Source organism: Enhydra lutris, unplaced genomic scaffold (genome assembly GCF_002288905.1).
Source record: "Enhydra lutris kenyoni isolate GAN:26980312 unplaced genomic scaffold, ASM228890v2 scaffoldscaffold77, whole genome shotgun sequence".
Taxonomy (NCBI): Eukaryota; Metazoa; Chordata; class Mammalia; order Carnivora; family Mustelidae; genus Enhydra; species Enhydra lutris.
The window spans coordinates 5,286,862-5,312,442 of NW_019154161.1; the positions used below are offsets into that span (position 1 = coordinate 5,286,862).

Consider the following 25,581-nt stretch of genomic DNA (forward strand, 5'->3'; position numbering starts at 1 on the left):
CCTCTCAAGGCCCGGGGCTAAGCTTCAGGCTGAAAAGCAGGGAAGGCCCTGCCCCTTCCAACCCTTCTGCATCCCTATTGGTTGAGGGGCCTGCGCGACAGGCTCTTATTGGTCCTGAACTGGCGAGGAGGGGGTCTAGGGAGAATACGCGCCGATTGTGGGCGGGACCAGACGGTACCTAGGGGGATCTAGGCTCAACCAATCCCGGTTCAAGGATTGTGTTGGGGGGCCTGGCAAGGGGTGTCCCGACCCCCCTTTCTTGGCATCCTGGGGGATGACCCCGGTGCCAGGCCCGGCGCCGGCCGCCTGATGCCGGGCGGGCCGAGCCGGGGATGCTGGAACGAAGGGCGTTGCTATGGCAACGGGAGGCAGGGCCTGGAGGGGGGGACCGGGCCCAGGCTGGGGCCGGGGGGGCCGGCGGTGGCTGTGGCGGGGCGATGGCGGAGCGCGGCCCGGCCTTCTGCGGCCTCTACGACACGTCCTCGCTGCTTCAATACTGCAACGGTGAGACCCCTCCTCAGTTCCGACCCCGACTCCGCCCAGGGCTGGACCCATTTCCTCCTGCCCCAACCTCCTCCAAGTCCCCATCCGCGCCCCTTGCTGAAGATCTTCCTATCGCCCCCCCAAAAGGACTCTACCCCAGAGCAAGGTCCCTGATCCCCAAAGCCCCGATCCCAGTCCCCCACCGGCTTCTACCCTCCCCTTCTCCGGAGGTAGTTGGATGAAGAGGAGGGGGCAGAACCTTCAGGAGCTTGGGGTTGGAGGGGGCAGGCCTGAAGGTCTGGAACTCTGCTCTTTCCCCCTTAGTCCTCTGGGACCCTCCTCTTTCTTCCTGGCGGAGGGACTGACAGATTGGGGGGGGGGGGGGGGATTTGGGGTTGGTTTGTGGGCTGGGTGTGGGAGCAGGTAGGATGACCAGAGGATTTAGCCTCTACTGTACCCCCAAATCCTCAGGCTCCACCACTTCTACCCATTAGGACTCACCCCATCTTCCTAGACACCCCTACCTTCCACCCGAAGGGCCACTGTGAATATCAGGCCTAGATGAGGGGAGCTGGAGGTGGAGGGGAGGTGGAAGGGAGGGGAGGCGGAGAAGCCAGGTCTGGTCTCTGGGCAAAAGGGCTGGGGCTGGGGGTGGGGGTGAGGATGCTCAGGTGGGAGCCAGAGGACTTGAGTTAAGGGGGGTTGGGGGGATGGGTCCAAGGCCTCAGAACGCAGTTGGCCTCCCCGGGTGGGGACTTGAAGGACCAAGGTGAAAGCACCTCCATTTCACTCAGGGGGCCCTGAGAAGGGACTATCTTCCAGTTTGGAGGTTCACTCCCCTGGTCACGCTGGAGTTGGTGGAGGACAAGATGCTTATTTTGGCCTCCTCTGCCCCTTTAAGAGGCAGCCTGGGTCCAATACTTGTTCTGCTGCTGCAAGGCTGTGTGTCCAGGCACAAGTAACTTCATCTCTCTGGGCCTCAACCCCCTTCCTCCTCCCCTCCTCCTACAATGGAAGTAATACCACCATTACTAGGGTTGCCTGGAGCAGTATGTACCATAATAATAGTTTATTATATTCTGGGTTTACTGAGCACCGTACCAGGAGCCAGGAAACCAGTCCTAAGTGAACAGTGCTAAGTGCAGGAAGAGTCTTGTCACACGTAAGCTCCCTATACCGCTATAAGGGGCCTCTCTCTCCCCTCCCTTTTTTGGGGTGTGTGTGTATAGTATTAGTAGTGGTAGGTAAGAGGAGGTCTGGCACAACGAGGTCATGGGGCCCTCCTGCCCCTTCACCTAGTGACCAGATTAGTCTCCGAACACTCCCCCAGCCTCCCTTCTTAGTTTCCTCCTTTGGAAAATGTGATCCCAGCAGGACCCTGAGGGTCCCTTCCCTTAGAGTTCTAAGTCCTGACAGCTCCCTTCCTCCGACTTCGGGAGGCCCCCACCTTCCTCTGCAGGTCCAAGCACCGGACCAAAGAGGCGCTGGTGGGGGGCAGGGCGGGCGAGGCCAGGCTGGCGATTGGGCCGCCAGAAGGGGGGGGGAGGGGAGGGACGGACGGCTGCACTGCGGAGCCCAGCGGGCGGGCGGGGCAGCCTACGGACGCGGGATGGCAGGTGCGACCTCCACGCCCCGTCCCTGTTAATGACACCGCCTTTACTTCCACCCGGCTGGGAGCCAGGACTTCCTCGGTTGTTGCCAGCAATGAGTCTGGGTATGAGTGGTCTGGGAGGGTGAGTGGAGGGGGACGTCTCAGTCACCCACCCCTCCCACTTCGGGAAAATGGGCTGGGTGGGGAGCGATGGAGGAGTTATTTGGTTGAACCCATGGGCTGGAGAGGAGAGGGAGAGCCGAATCTGGGGCGTGGGGTACAGAAGTGAAATAAGGAAGACGAACAGGAGAGAAGCTCTGGCTGGGATAGAGAGTTTGGTTGTCAGGTCCCCGCCCGCATCTCCCTCGCGTGGGTCTCCTGGGTCTGTGATGCGCTGCCTGCAATCCCCAAGTCTACCGCCAGGGGCCGCAGAAACTCTGTCCTTGCAGCCAATTCTGGGGTCGAAGCCTAAGGTGAGGAGAGAATGGGAAGGGGAGGGACCAGGCACGACCTTTTGGCTTGGAAAGTCTTAAGAAACAGAAAGGAAACGTTAGTACCCGGGATAAAATGTTGGTATTCGTTAGAGAATATTGATGATCAGTTCTAGAGCGTTAGTGTCACTAGGAATAAGCTGGTGTCATTTAAAAAATATCGGTATGGGGGCGCCTGGCTGGCTCATGAGCAGGCAACTCTTTTTTTTTTTTTTTTTTTTTTTTTTTTTAAGATTTTATTAATTTATTTGACAGAGATCACAAGTAGGCAGAGGCAGGCCGGGGTGTGGGGGGGAAGCAGGCTCCCCGCCGGAGCAGAGAGCCCAATGCAAGGGCTCGATGCCAGGACCCTGGGATCATGACCTGAGCCGAAGGCAGAGGCTCAACCCACTGAGCCACCCAAGCGCCCTGAGCAGGCAACTCGATCTCAGTCAGGGTCGTGAGTTCAATCCCCACGTTGGGCGTGGAGCCGGCTTAAATAAAGATAAAAATTATTGATATCACTCATAGTTAATTTAGCATCTTAGTCATAAAATCTTGAAATCAGAGCCGACAGGCTCTTGATTGGTAGAATCTTAAAATGTAAGAGAGGAAGGGACTTCACTAAGGTCACACCTCCAGGGCGGGCAGAAGAGTGTGGGGGCCTAGATCTGAGAGCGGTGGGGATTTCCTTCCCCCTCGGAGCCCTCTTCCTGGCCCATCTGCGAGCGTCCCAGCCACAGGTTGAGGGAGAGGAAGGGGCAGTGGCTGGCCCCTCTTTTAACCCGGGAAGGTGGCGGGACGGTAGGGGACGCGGGGAACACCTTAAACCTTGGAGCTCCGGAGTGGCCCCCGGAGCCGGCGCTACCCTTCCTTCCAGATGACAATTTGTCGGGCACGAGCGGCATGGAGGTGGACGACCGCGTGTCGGCGCTGGAGCAGCGGCTGCAGCTGCAGGAAGACGAGCTCGCGGTCCTAAAGGCGGCGCTGGCTGACGCTTTGCGTCGCCTTCGGGCATGTGAAGAGCAGGGTGCTGCGCTGCGCGCGCGGGGAACCCCCAAGGGCCGAGCGCCTCCACGCTTAGGCACCACAGCTTCGGGTATCTTTGCTAGACTGGAGGGATGAGATGGGGAGGTCAGGACCTGGACCTCATACTCACAACTTCCGTCCTCTAACCCCATCCTCTAGTGTGTCAGCTCTTGAAAGGCCTTCCCACCAGGACGCCCCTCAATGGCGCGGGACCCCCGCGGCGCGTGGGCGGCTATGCCACCTCCCCATCCTCCCCCAAGAAGGAGGCGTCGACCTCCGGGCGCAGGTAAGGCACGGAAGCTGGAGTCCCCAGCCTCCTCCAAGACCCAGTGGGAGACGGAGGATGTTTATGCGAAGAGGGATGGGCTCAGGGGCCCGAACTCCAGCAGTGGAAAGTGCCAGGAGATTCTCGCCCGCCTCGAACACCAGCCTACTAACCTCATAGGCTCCTAACTATGTGCTCTCCCTTCGCAGCGCCCGCCGCTATTTGTCTCCAGAGCGCCTCGCCTCGGTGCGCCGCGAGGACCCCCGCAGCCGCACCACATCTTCTAGCAGCAATTGTAGCGCCAAAAAGGAAGGGTAGGTGTCTGGGCGGGGTTATGTCACAGAGGTGCGGCCAGGACCCCAGAGAGGCGTGGGAGAGGGGATGGGGAATTTGGGGTGATGCCCCAGGCCACGAGGTGATATCTTAGAAAGAGGGCATGTAGTTCCGAACACGGGGACAGTGACGGAAACTTGAAGAGACCAATCTTGAGGTAGCATGGTCCAAGTGGAAGGCCTGGAAAGGCGCGATCGACATTGGGGGGCGTGGTCAAGCCTTAAGAGGCTGGACTAGGACTTGGGGGAAGTGAGTGGTTAGGGTCCTTTGGGTAAGCAGGGGTGGAACTTAAGGAGGAGCCAGGCTTGTGGGCGAGGCCATTGAGGTAAAAGAGTCTCCATTGATTCTCAGGGGTGGGGGCGGGACAGAAGCCTCAAAGGACTTTCTGCAGGGAATAGGGGAAGAGAGGGACGGGTATGATTGCGATCTGAGGTCACAGGCAGAGTGTTAGCGTGGCCGAATCAAGAGCCTGGGATGGGGATCACTGGTGGCAGGTGGAGCGAGTCTGGTACTAGGCCAGAGGGGCGGGGCCAATCATCAGGGGGCGGGGCCAACCTGGAGGCTTTGAAGGGACTCTACCCTGGGACTGGATCCCGATAAAGTAATCTCAGTAGAATGCCTGGGGGACCCGAGGCGAGGGCTCAGGGGGAGCAGTCAATTATCAAGAGGGGTCAACTCTGGGAACAGATCAGAGAGGGAGGTGGGTGTGACGAGAATGTTGGGCGTGGTCCATTCCCTGGAGGCAGGACCACACTGACGGTCTGGGCAGAGTAAAAACCTGAGGGGAGTCACGACGCTGTGGGCTTGGGGCTGAAATAAGGCAGGAACTGGGTCAAAACCACACATTTCAACCCGACTCAAATAATAGAAAACACGTCCATAGGGCTACGTGCTAGGCACTACTCCAGGCGCTTTGCATGAATTAACCAGTATAATCCTCGCAATCACCCAGCGGGGTAGGTACTCTTATTCCCATTTTTTAAAATAAGGAAACCGAGGCAGAGTTTGGGCAACTTGTCCACTCTGCTTGGAAGTGGCAGAGGCGGGGTCTGAACTCAGGCAGACACACCGGCTGGTCCTGGTCTCAAACAACACTCTCCCCCCACCCCCCCCTCAAAAGAGCCTGTCAGGACCCCACAGCCCAGGATCTGAGACCCAGTGTGACCGGCCGGCTCCCGGGGTCGGCGGTGGAGGGCGGGGCAGGGCGCGGCGGCGCGGGCGCCTCCCAGGGCCGGAAGCGGCGGAGCCGGTCCCGGCTCCACCCCCGGTCCCGAAGCTCCGCCAGCCGCCGCCATGAGTAGCTTTGGAGCTGGGTGAGACTCTCTCGCAGACCCTCTCCTCCCTGCACCCCTGGGGCCTGGAACCCAGGTCTCCCCTCGCCATCGCTAGGGACCCAGACTCCCGAGTATCAACCCTTTCCGCCCGCGAAGGGAATGCGGAGACACGCCCCTTCACCGCTTCCCTTGCTGCTTGAAGTTTGGGGCACTGTGGGACTGGGGGGTGGGGAGCGCTGGGAGCTCCGTGCTGATTAGGAGTGAGGGGTCCCTGGTGACTCCGGTCTTCCAGGATCGCGTCCCTGCCACTTCGTGCTGTGTGATCTTTGGCGATCACTGCCTCTCTGGGCCTGTGTCTTAGGCTCTGCAAGATCAACCGAGCAAAGCACACGGCCTGCAGAGAGGCAGCGCTCCGCTCCTTACGCGGCAACCCCTCCCAGTTATTCCTCAGAGATCTCCAGGGAACCGGTGGGGCAGGGGAGTGGTTTCTCCCCTTTTCTGACCCGTCTGCTAATTAGGGTGTTTTTTTCCTCCCCCTTTCCTGACAGCAAAACCAAAGAAGTTATCTTCAGCATGGGTGAGTGGGGAGAGGGGGAGGGGCGTGGTTGGGGATCGCTGGAGGTCAGGGGACCTGGCTTATGGAGCCTTTGCCTCTCTGGCCTCAGTTTCCCCGCCCATTTTTTTTTTTTTTTTTAAGTGAAGCCTGAAGGGGAGAGGGAATAGGGGGTAGGGGCTGCTGTCAGCGCCTGACCTTTGGGGGTGTCCTGGCAGAGGAGGGCTCCGTGAAAATGTTCTTGAGGGGGCGCCCCGTGCCCATGCTGATTCCGGACGAGCTGGCGCCCACCTACAGCCTGGACACGCGCTCCGAGCTGCCCTCCAGCCGTCTCAAGCTGGACTGGGTGTATCCTTTTGCTGTAATCCCTTCCTCCCCGCCCCTCATTCCCCAGGTCTGGAGGGGACAAAAGTCCTCCTGTATGGCACTTCAAGAGGGAGGATCTTTGCCCTGAATCAGGAGGGACTTGCAGTCCTCTGTGGGCCTGAGGGGTCAGGATGGCCCTGGAGTCAGAAGAGAGCAGGAGAAAAGCAGATTAGCTGAAATGACCTTTTATGATTCATAAAAGCAGCCAAATGTTTGCTGAGTGCCTTCCATATGTCAGATTCTCTTCTATATTCCAGGCAGGAACCGGAGCTCACCTTCTAAAAGCGGGATGGGGGCGGGGGGGGGGGGGGGGGGAGAAGGTACCAGAAGCCAGTGGTCAAATAAACAAGGTAATTTCAGTTAAGTAATAAATGCTGGGAACACAGGGACCCAAGGTCATGTGAGAGGAGTCATTGTGTGACCCTGGACAAGTCACCCCGCCTCTCTGTGCCTCAGCTGTGTCCTCTGAAAAATGGGTTTCGTGATCTCAGATTTATAAGGCTATGAAACAGTGTGTAAAGGTGCCAAGCTCAAACGTGCCTCATAATCAGGCATTGATAGTGACTACTCATTATTTGAGCAGTTAGATGCCAGGCAGTGTTCTCAAGTGTTTTATGGATAAATACAGTGAATGATACAATCCTTCTCTTTTGTGGAATTGAGAATGTATTTGTACAAGCAGAACTTCCAAGAGCTTTCTGAAGCCTGCAGGTTGGGAATTATGACCCCCACTTTCTGGATGAGAAAACTGAGTCCAAGAGAGGGACCCTAGCCCTGTCCTAGGGAGTCAGAACAGCTCTGAGGCAAAGAACTCCTAACTCTGTGGCCCAGGCTTTTTCCAAAAAGCCCACAGGGTCTTGGGGTCAGCATCCTAGGGATCCGGTCCTTGTCCTCTTCTCTCTCAGGCTTGGTTTCTGCCCTGGGGGAGGCAGGGTTGTTGGAGCCCAGAGTCCCTTTGAAACAGCTGGAAATATTCACGAGAATCAAAGCATACTAAGCTGTTGTACCAGGCTGGATCAGCTAAGGCTGCAGAAATCAGCATGGGCCTGAGATGCCTGTCCCCAAAATAACCGCGGGCTAGAGCGGTTTTCTGTGGGGTCACGATACATACATGGGTCAGCATTCATTCAGATATTTTCTGAACATCTGGGGCCAAGGGGTGGGCGCCTGCCCTCCTAGGGCTCCCTGTCCAGTGTGGGGACAGACTCCTTGACAGTGACAACTCACAGTGATCAGGGCTGGGGTGGGGGAACCCAGAGGGGCAGCTGACCCAGCCTGGGGGTCGGAGAGGGCTTCCCAGAGGAGGAGTTAGAGAAGTGAACGAAACAGCCAGTCTTGGCCACTGCAGAACTCACAGTCTCATTGGGGAATGGGGACAGTTAACATATAGATTAACCAGGTAATTACTGAGGGAGGTGAGGCCGGAAGAAGTGACAGCTGAGAAGAGTAGCAGGTCAAATGTATGAGGCAAAGGGGAAAAGGTTAGCGTCAAGGCCTGGAGTCATGATCTTGGCATTTTGAGGGACTCCATGATCAGAGAGAGTCAAGGAGGGCTGAAGCCCTGTTGAGGCCAGAAAGGGCCCAGCCAGGCCAATGGGAGGAGCCCCAGAAAGTTCTGAACAGAGGAGTCAGCCATTCCTTCATCAGATACTAAATTCCTGTGTTTGCTCTGTCCCAGGCTCTAATCTGGGCACAAAGGATACAGCAGCAAACCAAACAGTGCGTCCTGGAGCAGATACTCTAGCTGGGGAGACAGTTAAAACGTGTGGGATTCAGATGAGTATAGGACAGAAACAGGAGTGGGGAGGGGAGTGGAGGCAGTGAGGGTGAATGAGTTTGTGGTTTTAAATAGCATGGGCAGGAAAGGCCTCTCTGAGCTGAGCAAAGACCTGAAGAGGGAGCCATGGAGAGAGGAAGGGTAGGAGAGCTCAGGCAGAGGGAACAGCAAGTGCAAAGGCCCTGAGGTGATAACAGAGCGGAGGCCAGTGTGAGTGGAGCCTGATTCAGGAATGCGGAATCCAGCCCAGATCAGGCCAGGCCTCATGCCTGGACTTTCGTAAGGATTTTGACTTTTGCTCCGAGTTACTTGGGACCCATGGGAAGGTTGGAGCAGATGTGAGCTGACAGGTCTTAACAGGATCCTTCTGGAGAGAGGAGGGCACCGGCTTATACTGGTGCTCTGTGGCTGCTGTAACAAATTACCGCAGGCTTCAGGGCTCAAAACAAAGTTTCTCTCATGGTTTTGGAGGCCAGAAATTGAAAGTCAAGGTGTGTGTGTTGGGGGGGGGGGGGGGTGGGCAGGTCAGGTCACGCTCCCTCTGGAGGCTCTGGGGGAGAACTTGTCCTGTGTCTGTCTTCTGGCTTTTGGTGGCTGCCAGGAGCCCTTTGAGGGCTCTTTGGCCTGTAGCCACTCCACATCACTCCAGTCTGATTTTCCTATGGTCCCTGGTGCACACACACACACACACACACACACACACACACCCGCGTTCTCATCTTTTCCTCTCTGACTCTTTTACAAGGGCACTTGTCTTTGGATTTAGGGACCACCGAGATAATCCAGGATAATCTCATCTTGAGATCCTTAATTATGTCTGCAAAGACTCCTTTCCCCAGTCAAGTCACATGTGCAGATTTCCCCAGGGTTAATATTTTGGTGGACATGTTATTGGAGGGGATACCATCACCCCCACCGCTCGCCAGGGATCTGAGTGGAAGCAGGAAAACCGAAGCTCAGTGCTTGACTCTGGCAGTCAGTGCGCATGTGCAATGCAAAACAGGCTCCTTGACCGGCCCCCGGGCATCTCCAGCTATGGCTACCGTGGCCGAGACTGCCGGGCCAACCTTTACCTGCTGCCCACCGGGGAGATAGTGTACTTCGTGGCCTCCGTGGCCGTGCTGTACAGTGTGGAGGAGCAGAGGCAGCGGCATTACCTGGGACACAACGATGACATCAAATGGTAAAGGCCTGGGGGTTGGAAGGGCAGGGCTTTGCTTGGCCTACAAGCTGGACTCAGGGGAAAAACAAAAAATGGATTGCTTATCAGTATTTTTAAGGGCGGTGAATTCACCCAAATGCCTGGATTTTTCACTTCTTTTGGAAACTAGCTAGTGTCCCAGACAATCCCATGGCATGTGGGAGCCAGGTAGAGACGGCCGCTTTAAGTGGGTACACTCTCTTGGCCACTGTTTGGGTCCAGGCCTGAGTCCTGCAGGTATTGGAGTTAGAGACCCCAGGCCAGAGTCTTGCTTCTGAGCCCAAGTGCCCCCTTCTTGTTAGCGGACAAAATCGGCGTTTATGGGCAAAGCAACTCACTCAACCAGCTTGTGGAATGAATAGCCAGGCCTGTGACATCGGCCTGCTCTGGGAGGGGTCCCAGGCTGCCCTGAGTCCCCTCCCTCCCCCTGAGCCCTGTCCATCTGTCCTCTCCCTCAGCCTGGCTGTCCACCCTGATATGGTCACTATTGCTACCGGACAGGTGGCAGGCACCACGAAGGAGGGGAAGGTAACAGATTGGAGGGGGAGGCACCTGGAGACCAGGGTGGGGTGGTGGTGGGGGAAGACAGGTGGGCCCCCCCCAGGTAACAGGCCTCTTTCTTCCTTGCAGCCACTACCACCCCACGTGCGCATTTGGGACTCAGTTTCCCTTTCCACCTTACATGTGCTGGGCCTGGGGGTGTTTGACAGAGCTGTGTGCTGTGTGGGCTTTTCCAAATCTGTAAGTCCTGCGGGCCCTGCATCTACCCCCTCACCTCTGAAGTCAGAAGCCTTCAGCCCTTACCCCTTCAGCCTTCCCCCGACCCCCAGAACTTTGGGATGGGGCCACACCTTCACTGTGATGCTGCAGGTATAGGCCACGACCCCTGGCAGAATTCCAGGCCCTCCAGGCTGAGCCCCCATCTTTGTGACCTCACAGGGCTCCTCCATTAGCCATTTGGAGGGGGGACCCACATGACCTGATTGTCCCCACATGAACTCCTCAGAGAGATCTTTGAATTGCCGCATGCTTGTAGCGTTATTTTTGGCATCAACTTTCATTCTTCAAAGGTCCTTACCCCTTAGGCATTGGAGCCGGTGTGTAGGGCCTTGTAGATCCCTGTGCGGGGCCTGGATGGGTATTGGCAGGATGGGCGTTGGCAGGTCTGGGTGAGATAAGGCCAGAAATGGAGAGTAAGTCTTGAGGAATTTGTAGAGCGATTTGACATTTTCCACAACATCCAAGTCTGTGATTGGTGGGCTTTTTAATCATACTTTAAGTTTTTATCGAAATGTATTCTACCAAAGTACTGATATGCAAGGAATTGAGGAATGACGGTCCTCCCACCGATTGTGTAAGAAGCACTGATTAGAGGCTCCTGGATTTCCTGAGGCTCAAGGAGTCCTTTGAGGGCTCTGGGTGTGGGGGTGGGGTGGGGGGAAGCTATTTTGTTGCCACAGTGTGTGTGTGTAGCAGCAGGGAAACCCTGCAAAATCAAAATTAAGCTGTTTAACCAAAGCTGTAAACACCCAACATTTTGTCAACTTGATTGTTCAATTACACGTATATAAAAGTTAGTCCTTGTAAGAGTACGGATTGGATGCTCTCGGGATTCCTGACCACATGGGGACTGCAAAGAAAAAGTTGAGGATGGAGGAGATGAATTTCTTAGGGACGGGTCATTTCAAAAGGAAAATTCTAGAAACCCTTTAAAATACGTGTCTGGCTGCCGGACAGGGAATGTATTTGAATGTGTTTCCTGTAATGTGGGCCCGGAGCTTTGAAAATCTTACAACAGACCGGCATGGGAAATGTCCCTGTGGGGAAAGTGTTGAGGGGATGGCCTCTGACCCACCTTCTCTGCCCCCTTCCTTTCTCTTCCTTCTAGAATGGGGGCAACCTGCTGTGTGCAGTGGATGAGTCCAACGATCACATGCTGTCCGTGTGGGACTGGGCCAAGGAGGCCAAGGTGGTGGATGGCAAGGTGGGGTGCCTCTGTGGGACTGGCTGGAGCTCAGCAGTTAGGAGTCTGGAACCTGAGACACTCATATCTAAGTTTAAGCTTTACCATTTGGTGGCTGTGTAACTTCAGGCAAGAGGCTTGCCTCTCTGAGCCTTGATTGCCTCATCTGTAAAATGGGGATGATGGTAGCATCTTCCTAGTAGGGACTTGGCTTTGATGTTGGGATGCAGGGGTGCTGGACCAGACCCAGCAGAAAGGTCGGTATGAGGCAGCTACTGACCATGGCCTTGCCATGTCCAAAACAATGACTTGCATCTCTGTGTGGGCCTGACTTCTAGATCAGTAATCTGAAGCATGGTAGAGGGGACAGCTCCTTGCTTCAAGGTCATGTGCCTGTTTTGGGCATGAGGCAGGAGACCTAGGTTCTGGATGGGCCCACAGTTTGGGGACAGAGACTTAGTGTTTGAGAGGCCGGGCTCTGGAGTCAGACCTGTGTTAGTTGATTTTGGATTTGACGCTTCCCTGGCTGTATGGCCTAGGGCAGGGGACTTCCCCTCTTTGAGCCTCACGTCTTCATCGGTGATGGAGAGCGCTAATGAGCCTCCACTCACAGGCTGCTGTGAGGATTACCAGAGTTAATGGATGAGGGGCTTAGCACAGTACTTGATTCAGAGTTGGGGAGTTCCAGGGTCTGCTGTGACATTGACGAAGATGGCCTTAATGCTTGGCTGGCTGGCCCTGCCTCCTGTACTTTAGTTTGCCTGTATAGTAAAGACACAGGCAGTCAAGGTGTGCAGTGCACAACCTGCACAGCTGTATAGGGCAGCCCTACATGGGGTGGCCCTGGTGGTTTTGAAGTCCTCATTCAGAATCTTCCCCACTCCCCAAAGTGTTCCAACGAGGCTGTGCTGGTGGCCACCTTCCACCCCACAGACCCCACCCTGCTCATCACCTGCGGGAAATCCCACATCTACTTCTGGAGTCTGGAAGGGGGCAGCCTGAGTAAGCGGCAGGGCCTCTTTGAGGTGAGTGCCACGGGAGTGGATACAGGCTGGCCCTGAAGAAGGCAGGCAAAGACACCCAGACAGACAACAAAACAGAGGGACTCAGAGGGTTCCAGAGGGTTCTAGAGGGTTCCAGAGGCTGGAGATTATGGGAATGCCAAGGTATTTCCTGCCAGGTCCTCAATTTCCTAATCCAGACTGTGAGGGTAATCCTTCTTAACTCTCAGGTCGTGAGGCTTCAAAGGGGTGAAGAGTCTAGCAGCCCCTAGCAGATAGTAAGTGCTCAGTAAGCAGTACTGTGCTTGCCAAGAATATGGAAAAACACCGAGGTCAGAGGCCGACTGGCCAGAAGAGATGTGCACCCAGACAGACAGACACTGAGCGGGAAGCGGAGGGCATGGGAGAGAAGATGCAGGAACACCTCTGATAGGGCTTTCACCCCAAAAAGGGAGGCCCTGAGAACACTGGGTACAGATGAACAGATATTGAGGAAAGGGTGGGGCAAGGCAGAGAGAAGGACAAAGAGATAGAGGGTGGGGAAGAAGAGGGGAAGAGAGAGGGGCAGGGGCAGAGCAGGGGAGCCAGGGATGGAGAGGGGAAAGCTGGGGACAGAAAGAGGGGGAGACCCAGGACAAAGAGGGGGAGACCCAGGGATGGGGAGAGGGAGATCCAGGAACAGAGGACGAGGGAGAGCCAAGGATGGAGAGGGAGAATCAGGGGCAGAGAGAGGACAGGAGAAAAGTCAGAAAGGAGATAGGAAGTGGGTCCGGGGGTGGGCAAGGGAGACAGCGGGGTCAGAAGCTCTCGGCCACGGAGCACCCATGGAGGCAGGTTGGAGATGGTTGGAGATGGGATGCTCCGCACTGGGCTTCACACCCAAAAGCATGGAAGGGATCCCCTGGACCATGGTCCTGGATGGGGGGTGAGCTCTGGGAGGCTCTCTGCTTCAGCAACCTTCTGACACCTTCCCTTTCTCCTCCACCCTAGAAACATGAGAAACCGAAGTATGTGCTCTGTGTGACCTTTTTGGAGGGCGGCGATGTGGTCACCGGGGACTCTGGGGGAAACCTCTATGTCTGGGGCAAAGGTTGGTGTCACCCCATGTGTTTGGTCCTCCACCCAGTCCTCCCCAACCCCCTTTGGCTGAGCCTTCCTCTGCCCCAGCTTGTGTGGAATGTCTGATAAAATAGGCCGAATCCTTACTTGTCTAATTCCCACCCCACCCCCCATCAAGGCTCAGCTCCATATCCCGCTCTCCATGAAATCTCTTACTCCCCTCCCTTGTCTCCTGCAAATTCCATGGTCGGGATCAAGTGTGAATGATAAACAAATGAGCTGGTTAACCCTTGTGTGGGTGGATGGATGGATGGGTGGGTGGATGGTTTGTCCCAGAGCAGTAAATGAAGAATAAGGGAATGAGGGAAGGGGTTGTCCTACTCAGTGAGTGGAAGGTTGAGGGAGTGAGTGCACTCTCCTCTTTGGTGGTGAATGGTTAAGTGAATGAACAAGTGAATGAATGAATGGTTGTCCCAACCGATGGCTTGGTGCGCTGTCCCAGCAAAGGCTAATGGGGTGAATAAAAGCTTGTCCTGGCCGTTGGATGGTGTGAAACAGTCACTGAGTTTTTTGGCCTGGGTATGTTTGCGTTCATGTACGTGAGGCTCCTTATTCAAGGCTGCACTAAATATTCCCATTTCACAGATGAAAAACCATAGGCTCAGAGAAGGGCAATGACCCAGCAAGTGGCCAAGCCGGGCATCCTGCCCCACCACACATGGGTATGTAGGAGACAGGCCCGAGTCAGGTGTTGCTTTGTGACGGTGACTCAGTTGCCCTATCTGTAGTATGGGTATAATAGCATTGCCTCCAACACCACATTGTTTGGAACGTCCCTTGAGCTTAGACAGCTGAGAATAAGCTCGGAATCACCGGGGTATGTCTTTCTCAGCAGGCCGTGAGTTTTCTGAGGGCAGAGACTGTGGGTGATTCATTTCCATATCCCCAGACCCACTGCTGGGGCCATGCCCTGGGCTGCAGGGTGGGTGGGAAGATAAGTGGACAAGATGATGTACGCGCACGTGGTTCCACATCTGGGTTGAGGGATTTGGGCTGAGGAGGACTGTTCCTTTGAGTCCCAGTCCCAGCCTCCTCCCTAATCCTTGGCCTGTAGTCTTGCCTCCTGGAATTTCGTTTGTTCTCAACCAAGTATAAGTCTGACCCCGTTCTTCTCCTGCCAGACTCTTCCATTGCTCCTTAGTTCCCTCAGGACAACATCTAGGTTCCTCACTGAGGCCTCCATGACCCTGTGTGGTCTGGCCCTGCCTTTCCTGGCCCCTTCCATGTTACATGGAGTCACACCAGATTTCTTTATGAAGACTTTATTTACAAGAGAATGAGAGCATGTGGGCCTGTGCACAAGCTGGGTGGGGTGGGGTGGGGTGGGGAGAGGAAGGGGGAAAGAATCCCAAGCAGATACCTCGCTGAGTGCAGAGCCCAAGGTGGGGCTAGGGCTCCGTCTCACAATGCTGAGATCATGACCTGAGCTGAAACCAAGAAGTCAGATACTCAGCTGTGCTACCAGGCAGGCACCCAAGACCAGATTTTTATAGTTCCCTAAATAGTGCATGCTCTCTCTCCCTGTCTTCCCTTTGCATACCTTGTTCCTTCTGCCTGCAGCACTTCTCCACACTCTGTTGTCCTCCTCATCCTTCAGATCCTTGCTCAGCCATCTTCTCCAGGGAACTCTCCCTGACCTACCACACGGGGTGTCCTCTCTGGGAATCCCACAGTCTCCTTGGTTTCCCCATCCTAGCCCCAACCACCTTGGGTTGCCACTGACTGGTAGTAGGTCTGTCTCTGAAATGGAACTGTGAGCCCTGTGACAGCAAGATCTGAAGTTGTCTTGGTCACGACTGTGTCCCCAGTATCTCCCAGCATGAAGCTGGGCCCAGAGCAAATTCAAGTGAAATAATTGTTGATTGAGTGGGTTAGTGGATGAAGGCGTGGATGGTTAAATGGACAGCTGAGTGAACAGGTGAATGGGTAGATGGATGAGAAAACAGACGGCAGATGGGCGGATGTTTGAATAGAAGGATAGATTTACAGGTGGATGGTAGTTGGATAAAAGAAGTGAATGGATGGATGAGAGGTGGTCATGGGTGGGTGGATCAGTAGACAGGTGGATGGATGGATGGATGGGGAGGTGAATAGATGGGTGGATGACAGTGAATGAATGGATGGATGAGGGGGTGAATGGATTAAGGGGGGGATGGATGGATGAAGGGTGTATGAATGGATAGATGAGGGGGTGGATGAATGGATGATGAGGGAGTGAATGGATTAAGGGGTGGATGGATGGATGAGTGGGTGGGGGGGTGGATGGATGGGTGAGGGGATGAGTGCGTGGATGGATGGATGAAGGAGTAGATGGATGGATGGGTGGGTGAGGGGGTAAATAGATCCAAAGTGGATGGGTGGATGTTAGTTCAGCTGGCTTATGGATGGATAAGAAGGTACTGGAATAGATAAGTACTGGGTAGCTGAATGGCTAAATGTAGGATTGAGCATTCGGGGATCTGTACCGGCGCAGCCTCCCCGTGCTGATCCCAGCCTCTGGCCACCCCTCCTCACCCTCACAGGTGGGAATCGCATCACACAGGCAGTGCTGGGCGCCCACGATGGCGGTGTGTTTGGGCTCTGCGCCCTGCGGGACGGGACGCTGGTGTCCGGAGGGGGCCGTGATCGTCGGGTGGTCCTCTGGGGTTCTGACTACAGCAAGCTGCAGGAGGTGGAGGTGAGGAGGGGGAGAGGTTCCTGTGAAGGTGAGGGGACCTCCTCCCATCCCATCAGGGCTCCGAATAGACCCTCCTCTCCCCAGCTGGTCTCCCCCCACCCCCTCTCTCTCACCCTCATCTGCCCCTACCCTCCACCCTCAGGTCCCGGAGGACTTTGGCCCAGTGCGCACCGTGGCGGAGGGCCGGGGGGACACGCTGTACGTGGGCACCACCCGCAACTCCATCCTCCAGGGCTCTGTCCACACCGGCTTCTCACTGCTCGTCCAGGTGAGTGCCTCTCCCGCGTCTGCCCTTCTCCCCATGTCCCTCCATCTCTCTTCCCACCATCCTTTCTCACCATATCCCTGCCCCATCCCTTTTCCTCTGGCCCAGCAAACCCCACTCACCTTCCCTTTATGTGCACCCACCCCATAAACCCACCCCCATCCTAGGACCCCCGCCACAGAACTCCCCATGGTCCGGTAGCCAGTGAGTTACTGCTGGCAGAGCAGAGGGGCCCCAGGACCCCCGCTGCAGCCATGCCGCCCTCTACCCCTGATCAAGGGTGGTGTCCATTTCTGTCGGTAAGTGCCCGGGCGTGTGGTCCCATGGGCCACACGCATCTTGGGCCGCACACCTCCCAGGACCCAGTCCCTGGATCTGGGCAGGGCTCCTGGAGGCTGCCTTTTCCTTCTTGCACCTTAAGTGCCCTCTCCTCCCTCCTGTTGTGCCCAAACACTACCCTGCACCCAGTGACCACCCCACCCCTACCCCACCCCTGCCCCACCTCCCACCAAGGGGCCTCATAGTATATTAGGCTGGTTTGGGACAGGAATTCTGGGGCGTGACTGCCTGGGATCGAATCCCCTCCCTGTCACTCTCTCACCATGTAATATGAGATGGTGAGGAGCGTCTGTGTCTCTGGGCAACAGGACAGTAACAGAACCTGTCTTTGTCGGGGTATGTAAGGACCCCATGAGTCCGTTCCCATCCAGCATTTAGGATGACCCCTAGCACAGAAGTCTTGGCTAGAATTATTCCTTGATGGTGGTTCTGCTTTCTCCACTCCTTCCATGCCTCTTCCCTGTCACAGGCCAGCTGAGGTCCATGTTCCTGCTTCTAGCTCTCTCTGCCTCTGGCTTCCATGGCATATGGAGGCAAACAAGGGTTAGAGGGATTTTCTAGATGTCCCAAGGCCAGAAGGGACCTTAGAGACCCCTAAAAATGGTATCAGTATTACATATTGTTGATTACATAATTAATAGGTTAATGTATTATTTGAGCTTTATTATTCACATTAGTCATTATACTAATGTCAACAATTATATGATCACTGTCCATTGTTATTCCGTAGTATAGTAATAGCACGTGATAATAAGAGTCACTTCCACTTCCTGAGTGCTCTGCACTAGCCTCAGACACTGTCCATCCATGATTCAAGTGAGCACAGCAGTGTCTTCAGACACATGTGGTGATGAGTCCCATTTTACAGAAGATTAAACTAAGGATCCAGGGAGAAGTCACCTGACCCGTCAGTCACAGGGAACTGAGGTCAGACTCCCCAGGCCGAGTACCCTCCACGGGTTCCCAATGGCCTTCTGGACGCCACCTGACTCCCAGGGTCCAGCTCCTTCCCAGCATGGCTCTCCCCCGTCCCCCTACAAACAGGAGAACAGAGGCCTGGGGAGATGCAGCATTTGCCTGGAGCCGCACACCAGGGCCAGGGGCTGCTGGCCCACAGCCTGCTCCAGACACACGGGGAAAAGGATCTTCCCTGGGTCCCCTGTAGCCCCAGTGTGTTGCTGGGGCTAGTCTAGCACAATTTTGTTTTTAAGATTTTATTTATTTATTTTGAGAAAGAGAGCATGAGTGGGGTGGGGTGGGGCGGTGCCGGAGCAGAGGGAGAGGGAGAAGCAGGCTCCCCACTGAGCAGCGAGCCCAATGACATGGGGCTGGATCCCAGGACCCCGAGATCATGCTCTGAGCCTGGAGCCCTAAGCCGAAGGCAGATGCTCAACCAGCTGGGCCCCCCAGGTGCCCCTAGTCCACCACTTTTTCTTCTTCTTCTTTTTTTTTAAGATTTTATTTATTGGGGCACCTGGGTGGCTCAGTGGGTTAAAGCCTCTGCCTTCAGCTCAGGTCATGATCCCAGAGTCCTGGGATCAAGCCCCTCTGTCTGTCAAATAAATAAATAAAATCTTAAAAAAAAAAAAAGATTTTATTTATTTATTTGACAGACAGAGATCACAAGTAGGGAGAGAGGCAGGCAGAGAGAGAGGAAGGGAAGCAGGCTCCCCGCCGAGCAGAGAGCCCGATGAGGGGCTTGATCCCAGGACCCTGGGATCATGACCTGAGCCGAAGGCAGAGGCTTTAACCCATTGAGCCACCCAGGCGCCCTCCACCACTTCTTTCTGGCACCAGGGTCTTGGGGAAAGGGCCTAGATTGGCCGTCTCCACACTGCTGTCTCCCCTTTCCACCAGGGCCACGTGGAAGAACTGTGGGGCCTGGCCACGCACCCCAGCCGGGCACAGTTTGTGACATGCGGGCAGGATAAGCTGGTGCATCTGTGGAGTGTGGAGTCCCACCAGCCCCTGTGGAGTCGGGTCATCGAGGTAAGGGGAGGGGGGACCCGGCACCCTGTTCTAACAGAACCGCCTGTCTCAAGGTGTCTGGGCTCCATGCAACGAGTGGAAACCACTTCAAGTCTTTTTAAGCAGACTGGGATTCGTATATATGCATACACACATATATATATATATCTCTTTTAAGGTTTTATTTATTTGAGAGAGCGCATGTGTGCCGGAGTGGGGGGAGGAGCAGAGGAACAAGCAGACTCCCTGCTGAGCACAGAGCTAGACATGGGGCTCGATCCCAGGACCCTGAGATCATGACCTGAGCCGAAGTCTGATGCTTAACCCACTGAGCCCCCTGGGCGCCCCGAAGCCAAAAGGGATTTAATTCAGGGACATGGGTGCTTACAGACTTGCTCGGAAGGGCCGGAGGAACGGGTTCTCCCCCAGAAGGAGGCCCAGAACCCACCCCTCCCTCTGCCACAGTCAGGAGCACCGGGTTCAAGAAAGTGCCCTCGTCCTCGCCTGGGAACCGGGAAGCTGCGGTCATTGTGCGGGCTGACCTGGGAGCTGCCCCATTCAGTACATGTGGCTCGCCAATGAACTGTAGAACGTCAACAGAATGAAGACTTCAGTGCCTAGTGGCCCCCGTATTAGGAAGTACAGATCATGAACATCTCCGTCACTGTAGAGGCTTCTGTTGGACTGGCTTGGCCTCCGAGCAACCCAGCACTGGCCCCATTTGCACTGTGTACTTGATACTCCACGCTCTTGCCTTTCAAGGCTGGTGACTTCCGACGAGGGTAGCAAATGGCATTGCTTTCACAGCCCAAATGATGGATGGAAGAGTGGGGCGTCTGCCTTCGGTCTTCCGGACCCCACAAGAGAGCAACAGATCGTCTGACCCAGATCACAGTGGGGACCCTCGCTGCAAAGGATTCTGGGCAGTATAATTTTTACGCTCCCCTGCCTGTCCCCCTGGGACATGAGAACATCAGTCCATCATATCCCCTGCACCACTCTTTGAGGCTTTGCTCCAGGAATGCCAGGTTACCTCTGATCCTAGAACACTTGATGGCCTTTGAACTCCTCTGAGTTCAGGCATGGTATGCTCTGGAAATTGTTAGGGCCAGGTATCATCATCCTTATTCCGGCGTCGAACTACCCGGGAGTCGCTAGAAACACAGAACCCTTCACCCCCTCCGCAGAGCGTCTGATTCAGGAGTTCTATATTTGGGACCCAAAATCTGCAAGTTGGTAACGAGCTCCCTTAGATTCTTCTGATGCGGGCAGCCTGTCAACCACGACCAGAGGTGCTAGCTTTGCACGGTACCCACTTCGTCCTTTTAACTTCTCACAACCTCCCCAAAGCAGTGGGGATGACAGATCCCCGCTTGGAAGGAGGCACGGAAGGTTAAAAAAAATCACTTTCCCATCATCACCATGTAATTACAGTCAGAACCAGCCTTTGTGGAGTCCTTCTGTAGGCCATCTGGCTTACCGGCTTACTGTTTTGAGGACTTCATGTCTTGCCTGTAACAACCCTTTAAAGGATTGATGTTCTCCCTTTGCCAGATGAGGCAGGCCAGGCTCGGACAGGAAAGAGTTTTTGATGTCACCTAACTAGGGAGCATCAGAGCCCTCATGTGAACCCAAGTCTGATTTCAGGGTGCTCCATCACCCTGGGAACCAACCAAATGCCCCCAACATTCAAAAAATGGAAATACTTAAAAAAAAAAAAAAAAAAGGGAAATACTCATTGTTGGGAACTTCACAAAAATGTGGAGAAATTGGCTCTCAGACCTGCCTGGTGAGGAGTTGATAGAATTTTATGGAAAGCAAAGTTGGCATTATCTATCAAAGGTCTTAAAACTCTGGATACCTGAGTCCCAACAAGCTTACTTCTGCAAAGTTACCTAGGGGAGTCACAGTTGAGTAAAGCTGGGGGAATTTAGCCCAGGAGTATGAAAGGCACCAGTCAGCAGTGACAGCAGGGATGTTTTCTGTTTGAGCTGAAATGGTACAGGAAGGGAGAGTGGTTTGGGAACGTCTGTGGCTGCAGAGGAAGGTGACAGCCCATGGCTCTGGGGTCGGGGAATGATGGCCAGATAGATTGTGGAGACCCCAGTTCTCAGTCCTGCTTCCTCTTTCCCCTCAGGACCCTGCCCGCTCTGCTGGCTTCCACCCCAGTGGCTCTGTCCTGGCCGTGGGCACGGTGACTGGCAGGTAAAGCTGAGTTGGGCATTTGGGGAGAGCTTCTCTGCTACCGTGAGAACTGTCCCTTGACACCCATCCCCCTATCCTATGTCCCTAGAGCCCACAGAATCTGTAATTAAGACTGTTCCCCAGACTGCTCTGACATTTGTCTGGAGTCAGCCTCTCCCTCAAATCTTTTCTGGGTCCCTCAGGCCCCACATATTGCTGCCCGCCCCCCCTCTCCCCACCATACACACACACACCAGATCAGCTCATACCTCCTCCCCCAACCATGCCTTCTCCTTAAAGATGGCTGCTCCTGGACACGGAGACCCATGACCTGGTGGCTATCCACACGGATGGCAATGAACAGATCTCAGTGGTCAGCTTCTCTCCAGGTAAGCGGCGGGGCCCAGGGATCTTAGAGAAGCCAGGCCTGGGAACTGAGGCTCAGTCATTAGCAGGGGGAAGGCGTGGCGGCTGTGTGGCAAGGCCAAGTCTAGGGCTGTAGTGGGGACGGAGCTTGGGACAGCTAAGGAGTCTGGAATAGCGGGGGACTGAGTCAGAGAAGGGGGTAGAGCCTGGGTGCCTCCTCATAGCCCCCCCTCCCCCTCCCCCAGACGGGGCGTACCTGACCGTGGGCTCCCACGACAACTTGGTGTACGTGTACACGGTGGACCAGGGCGGCCGCAAGGTCAGCCGCCTGGGCAAGTGCTCGGTGAGTGGGCAGTGGCCCCCAGCCTGCGCCACCACCCCGTCCAGGGGCTGCAGAATTAACCAGTTTTCTCCTTCAAGGAAGCACAGCTTCAACGCTACTGACTCTGCCCTGATCACTTCAAGGAGTCTTAGCCCCGCCCACACGTTGCCCCCACCCCCATCCCGTGTTATAAGCCCCCCCTCTGTGTCTAGCCTTGCCCACCTGTTCTAAACTCCCCTTGTGTTCTAAGCCCTTTCTGTCTGGCCCCGCCCATCACAGTCTGGCCCCGCCCCCGGGAGTCTGGCCCCACCCCCGCGCTCCAAAGGCTGTGTATCCTTCCTTTGGCCCCTTTGTGTTCTCACCCTACCTCTGTATTTTGCCTTCCACCTCTCCTGGTCCAACCCCACCCCTTCGGGCTCTAACTCCACCCCTTCCCTCCCCCCTTCCCCCACAGGGCCATTCCAGTTTTATCACCCACCTGGACTGGGCCCAGGACAGCAGCTGCTTTGTCACCAACTCGGGGGACTACGAGATACTGTACTGTGAGTGCTTTGAAAGTCAAAAGCCACCCTCCTTCAGCTTCCTTATTTCCGTGTGAGATTTCCGTAGGCTTCCCTGGCTTCCGGGAAGGGGCGCAGGGCTTTCTGGCCTCTCTCCTCTATTCAGGGGCTGTTTTGATTGATCGGGTCTCCTGGCTTTGGATTTGCTCCCCTTTCTGGTTCGATGGGTGGGGTACAGGTTTCTGAGCAGATCTCCTGCTCAGGCCTGGGGCTGTCACGACTGAAATTCTAGTGACTTCAGTCAAGTCTGGAGAGGTGGAATGAGCCCTAGGACCTTACCCTCCTGTCTCGGACCTCCATGGCCCTGGACTGTAAAATGCATGGGATAAGTCAGTAGTTCTTTGCGCTCTGAGCACACCCCTCCCCCCCCGTTTTCTGCCCCAGGGGACCCAGCTACCTGTAAGCAGATCACTAGTGCAGATGCTGTGAGGAACATGGAATGGGCCACGGCCACTTGTGTCCTGGGATTTGGGGTGTTCGGTAAGTTCTGGAATGGGGGAGGTCCCACTCAGGATAGGAGTTCCAAGAAACATCCTTGACTGGTGATCTTTGGAGTCTCTTACTGGTTATCCCCAGGCCCGGCGTGGGCCCTGCCATCCTGAGCCTCACAGGCTAGTGGAGGAGACAGACCTGTCTGTCCCCAGATAGCCCAGAGTCAGCTGGGTGGGGACTGGGCTGCCACCTGACCCCAGCCTGGGAGGGAATCAAGGAGGGCTTCCTGGAGGAAGGGCTATCGAAGCTGGACCTGGAGGATGAGGAGGCAGTGAGGAAGGAAAGCAGTCCTGAGGCATAGGGAGTCATAGCATGTCTCCCACAAAAGCAGGGAGGTGGCAGAGAACTTGGCATTTAGAGAAGTCCAAGAAGGCAGGAGGGCTAAATCATTGTGGGGTTCAAGGGGAACCCTAGGGAGGAGGAGGCTGGAGCAGTGGTGGGCAGAGCCTGGGGGTCATGCTGAGAAACCTGGGCTTTCTGGGGAGCCTGGCTGGCTCAGTCGGAAGAGCTTGTGGCTCTTGATCTCGGGGTCGGGAGTTTGAGCCCCGCCTGGGGTGTAGCAATGACTTACATAAATTAAACTTAAAAAAAAAATTTTTTTTTAAAGATTTTATTTATTTATTTGTCAGAGAGAGAGAGAGAGAGCACAAGCAGGCAGAGTGGTAGGCAGAGGCAGAGAGAGAAGCAGGCTCCCTGCCGAGCAAGGAGCCCAATGCGGGACTCGATCCCAGGACCCTGGGATCATGACCTGAGCTGAAGGCAGTGACCTAACCGACTGAGCCACCCAGGCATCAAAAAATTTTTTAAAAAGAGGCAGCAGTGGCCTGGGCTTTCTCCCAAAGCCACCAGGGAGCCACAGAAGGATTTTGAGCAGTGGAAGTCCAGGGTCAATTACACATGTGAAAAAGATCATTGTAGTTCTCATCCCTGGCCAGAGACAAGCTAGGTGGGAGGAAGGAGGGAAGCTGGGACCTGCTCACCCCAGCTGACCTCTCACCCCCACCCACCCCTCATCTTGCCCACAGGGATCTGGTCCGAGGGAGCAGATGGTACTGACATCAACGCCGTGGCCCGCTCCCATGACGGGAAGTTGCTGGCTTCAGCTGATGACTTTGGCAAAGTCCACCTGTTCAGTTATCCCTGCTGTCAGCCCCGAGTGAGTCCCCACCCCGGGGGGCTGGCGGGGTGGGGATGACAGGCAACAGGTGGCAGTGAGAGTGAGGCAACACGTCCCCAGGCCTGTTTCCCCATCTGTACAAGGAGCGCAGTGACTTGATTCTAAGGGTGGTTCTTGACCTCAGAGTCGATAACTTTCTGTCTCTAGCGCTAACGTTCTTCTCGAAGTATCTGCGATTTGGAGCTCTTTGGTTCTCTGATCCTTATTCACAGCAGAAATAGTTACTGAGCCCCTACTGTATGCCTGGCACAGGGGCTCCAGCCAGGAAAATGACATCACCTTTCACGTCTTTCTCTCCCTCCCCCAGGCCCTCAGCCACAAATACGGCGGACACAGCAGCCATGTGACAAATGTGGCCTTCTTGTGGGATGACAGCGTGGCCCTGACCACGGGGGGCAAGGACACCAGTGTGCTGCAGTGGCGGGTGGTCTGAAGTGGGGAAGGAGAGTCCCAGGGATGTGGGGCCAGGGGAGAGTCAGGGGGCAGGGCCGGAGTTCTATTTTCGGGAGATGTCTATTGCCGAGTAGAGTAATATATACCCAGAGTACGTCTATAGCAGGGGGGTTCTGGGGGCGGGGGGGGGGGTGGACTGACAGAAATCTCTATTTATCGGGGTGGGTAGAGGGGCCACATTGCTTTGGGGGAGCCATTAAGGTGTTTGAGTTGGAGTGTTTTTTTAAGTTCATTCTTTTATATCATCCAGAAATAAAGACACATGCACTGACGCAGGGGGTCAGGGTCTGTGTGTGTCCGTAGAGTCGGTGGCTTTAAGCGAGTGCGTGGGGTGGGCGGGGGGCGTGTCGATGACCGTGTTTGCAGTGAGGGACTGTGACTTGGGTCTCAGTGGGCCCCCATCGCCAACTAAGAAAGGCAGGTGTGCCTCCCGGCCTTAGGGCCATCGAAGCAAAGATTCGTGGGCAGTCAGGATATTCCCTCCCTACCTTCTCTGGCCTTTCGCGACCCAGAATTTTTCTCTGGGACCAGCATCCTCTACGCCATAGAAACAAGGCTCTGAGGCTCGTTAATTTCCAGCCTCAGGCCTCACATCCCGGGGAAAAGTTGTGATTGGCTCATCCGTGGCTCAATCAGCGTGGCCTGGCTGCTTGGGCTACCGTGATTGGCTCCCCTTGGGTGGAGATCAGCCGGGGACCCATCCTCTGGGGATTGTGTGAGGACATGGCAGCCTCCACCTGAACCATAGTTTGAAGCAGGCACGGGAACTTTTCAGAGAAGCGGGCCGGTGACACAGTAAATGGCTGGGAGATGGGGTATGAGGACCCTGGGTTGCAAGAGCCAGAAACCCAACTCTATCTAGCATAAGTAATAATAAAAAGAAGTTGCTGGTCATGAAACTGGGTGATCCAGGAGGGGCCCAGCTGCATTGGGGGGGACACACATTTTTAGCTTTTTATCGATCTTTAATGTAATATTCAGGGAAATACACTCGTCAACAACATACAGTCTCCTGGATTTTCAGGTTCATCCAGCCCTACAGCCAGTTCCCAGGCAGATGGCCAGAGCCCCCGGCCCCCCAGCAGCCCTCTCCCAAACATTGCCCCCCGCCCTCAACAACCACCCCCTTGACTTCTCACACCACAGAATAGTAAGTCAGAGATCGGCAAACTGAATACTTTAGACTGTGAGCCACCCTGTCTCTGTCCCAACTAACTTGGACACTGTCCTATGAAAGTGACCACAGACAGTGCATACAGGACCAAGCCAGACTGTGTTCCATAAACTATTGATGGGTACTGATGTCTGACTTTCTCGTTTTCACCTGCCACAAAATACCATTGTTTTGATTTC

General features: G+C 55.3%; 1 protein-coding gene across 6 annotated transcripts; it reads left to right on the forward strand.

Moving 5' to 3' along the window:
• Window positions 1-332: 332 nt before the first annotated feature.
• LOC111160695 (echinoderm microtubule associated protein like 2) lies at window positions 333-24,499 on the forward strand. Of its 6 annotated transcripts, none has more exons than XM_022523995.1 (22): window positions 333-504; window positions 3,425-3,643; window positions 3,733-3,859; window positions 4,048-4,152; window positions 5,994-6,022; window positions 6,217-6,346; window positions 9,175-9,324; window positions 9,801-9,870; window positions 9,973-10,083; window positions 11,231-11,326; window positions 12,196-12,330; window positions 13,297-13,396; window positions 15,948-16,102; window positions 16,245-16,370; window positions 18,564-18,695; window positions 20,812-20,879; window positions 21,159-21,247; window positions 21,470-21,567; window positions 22,001-22,088; window positions 22,491-22,586; window positions 23,624-23,754; window positions 24,083-24,499. In XM_022523995.1, exons 1-22 carry the CDS (start codon window positions 333-335, stop codon window positions 24,206-24,208), a joined length of 2,553 nt encoding a protein of 850 aa, XP_022379703.1. In that variant the 3' UTR covers window positions 24,209-24,499. The 6 variants fall into 6 exon arrangements, 5 of the variants coding, with proteins under 5 accessions (XP_022379703.1, XP_022379704.1, XP_022379705.1 ...); XM_022523996.1 differs by lacking the exon at window positions 333-504 and adding an exon at window positions 2,188-2,197; XM_022523997.1 differs by lacking the exon at window positions 333-504 and having other exon boundaries at window positions 2,937-3,643.
• The last annotated feature ends 1,082 nt before the right edge of the window (window positions 24,500-25,581 follow it).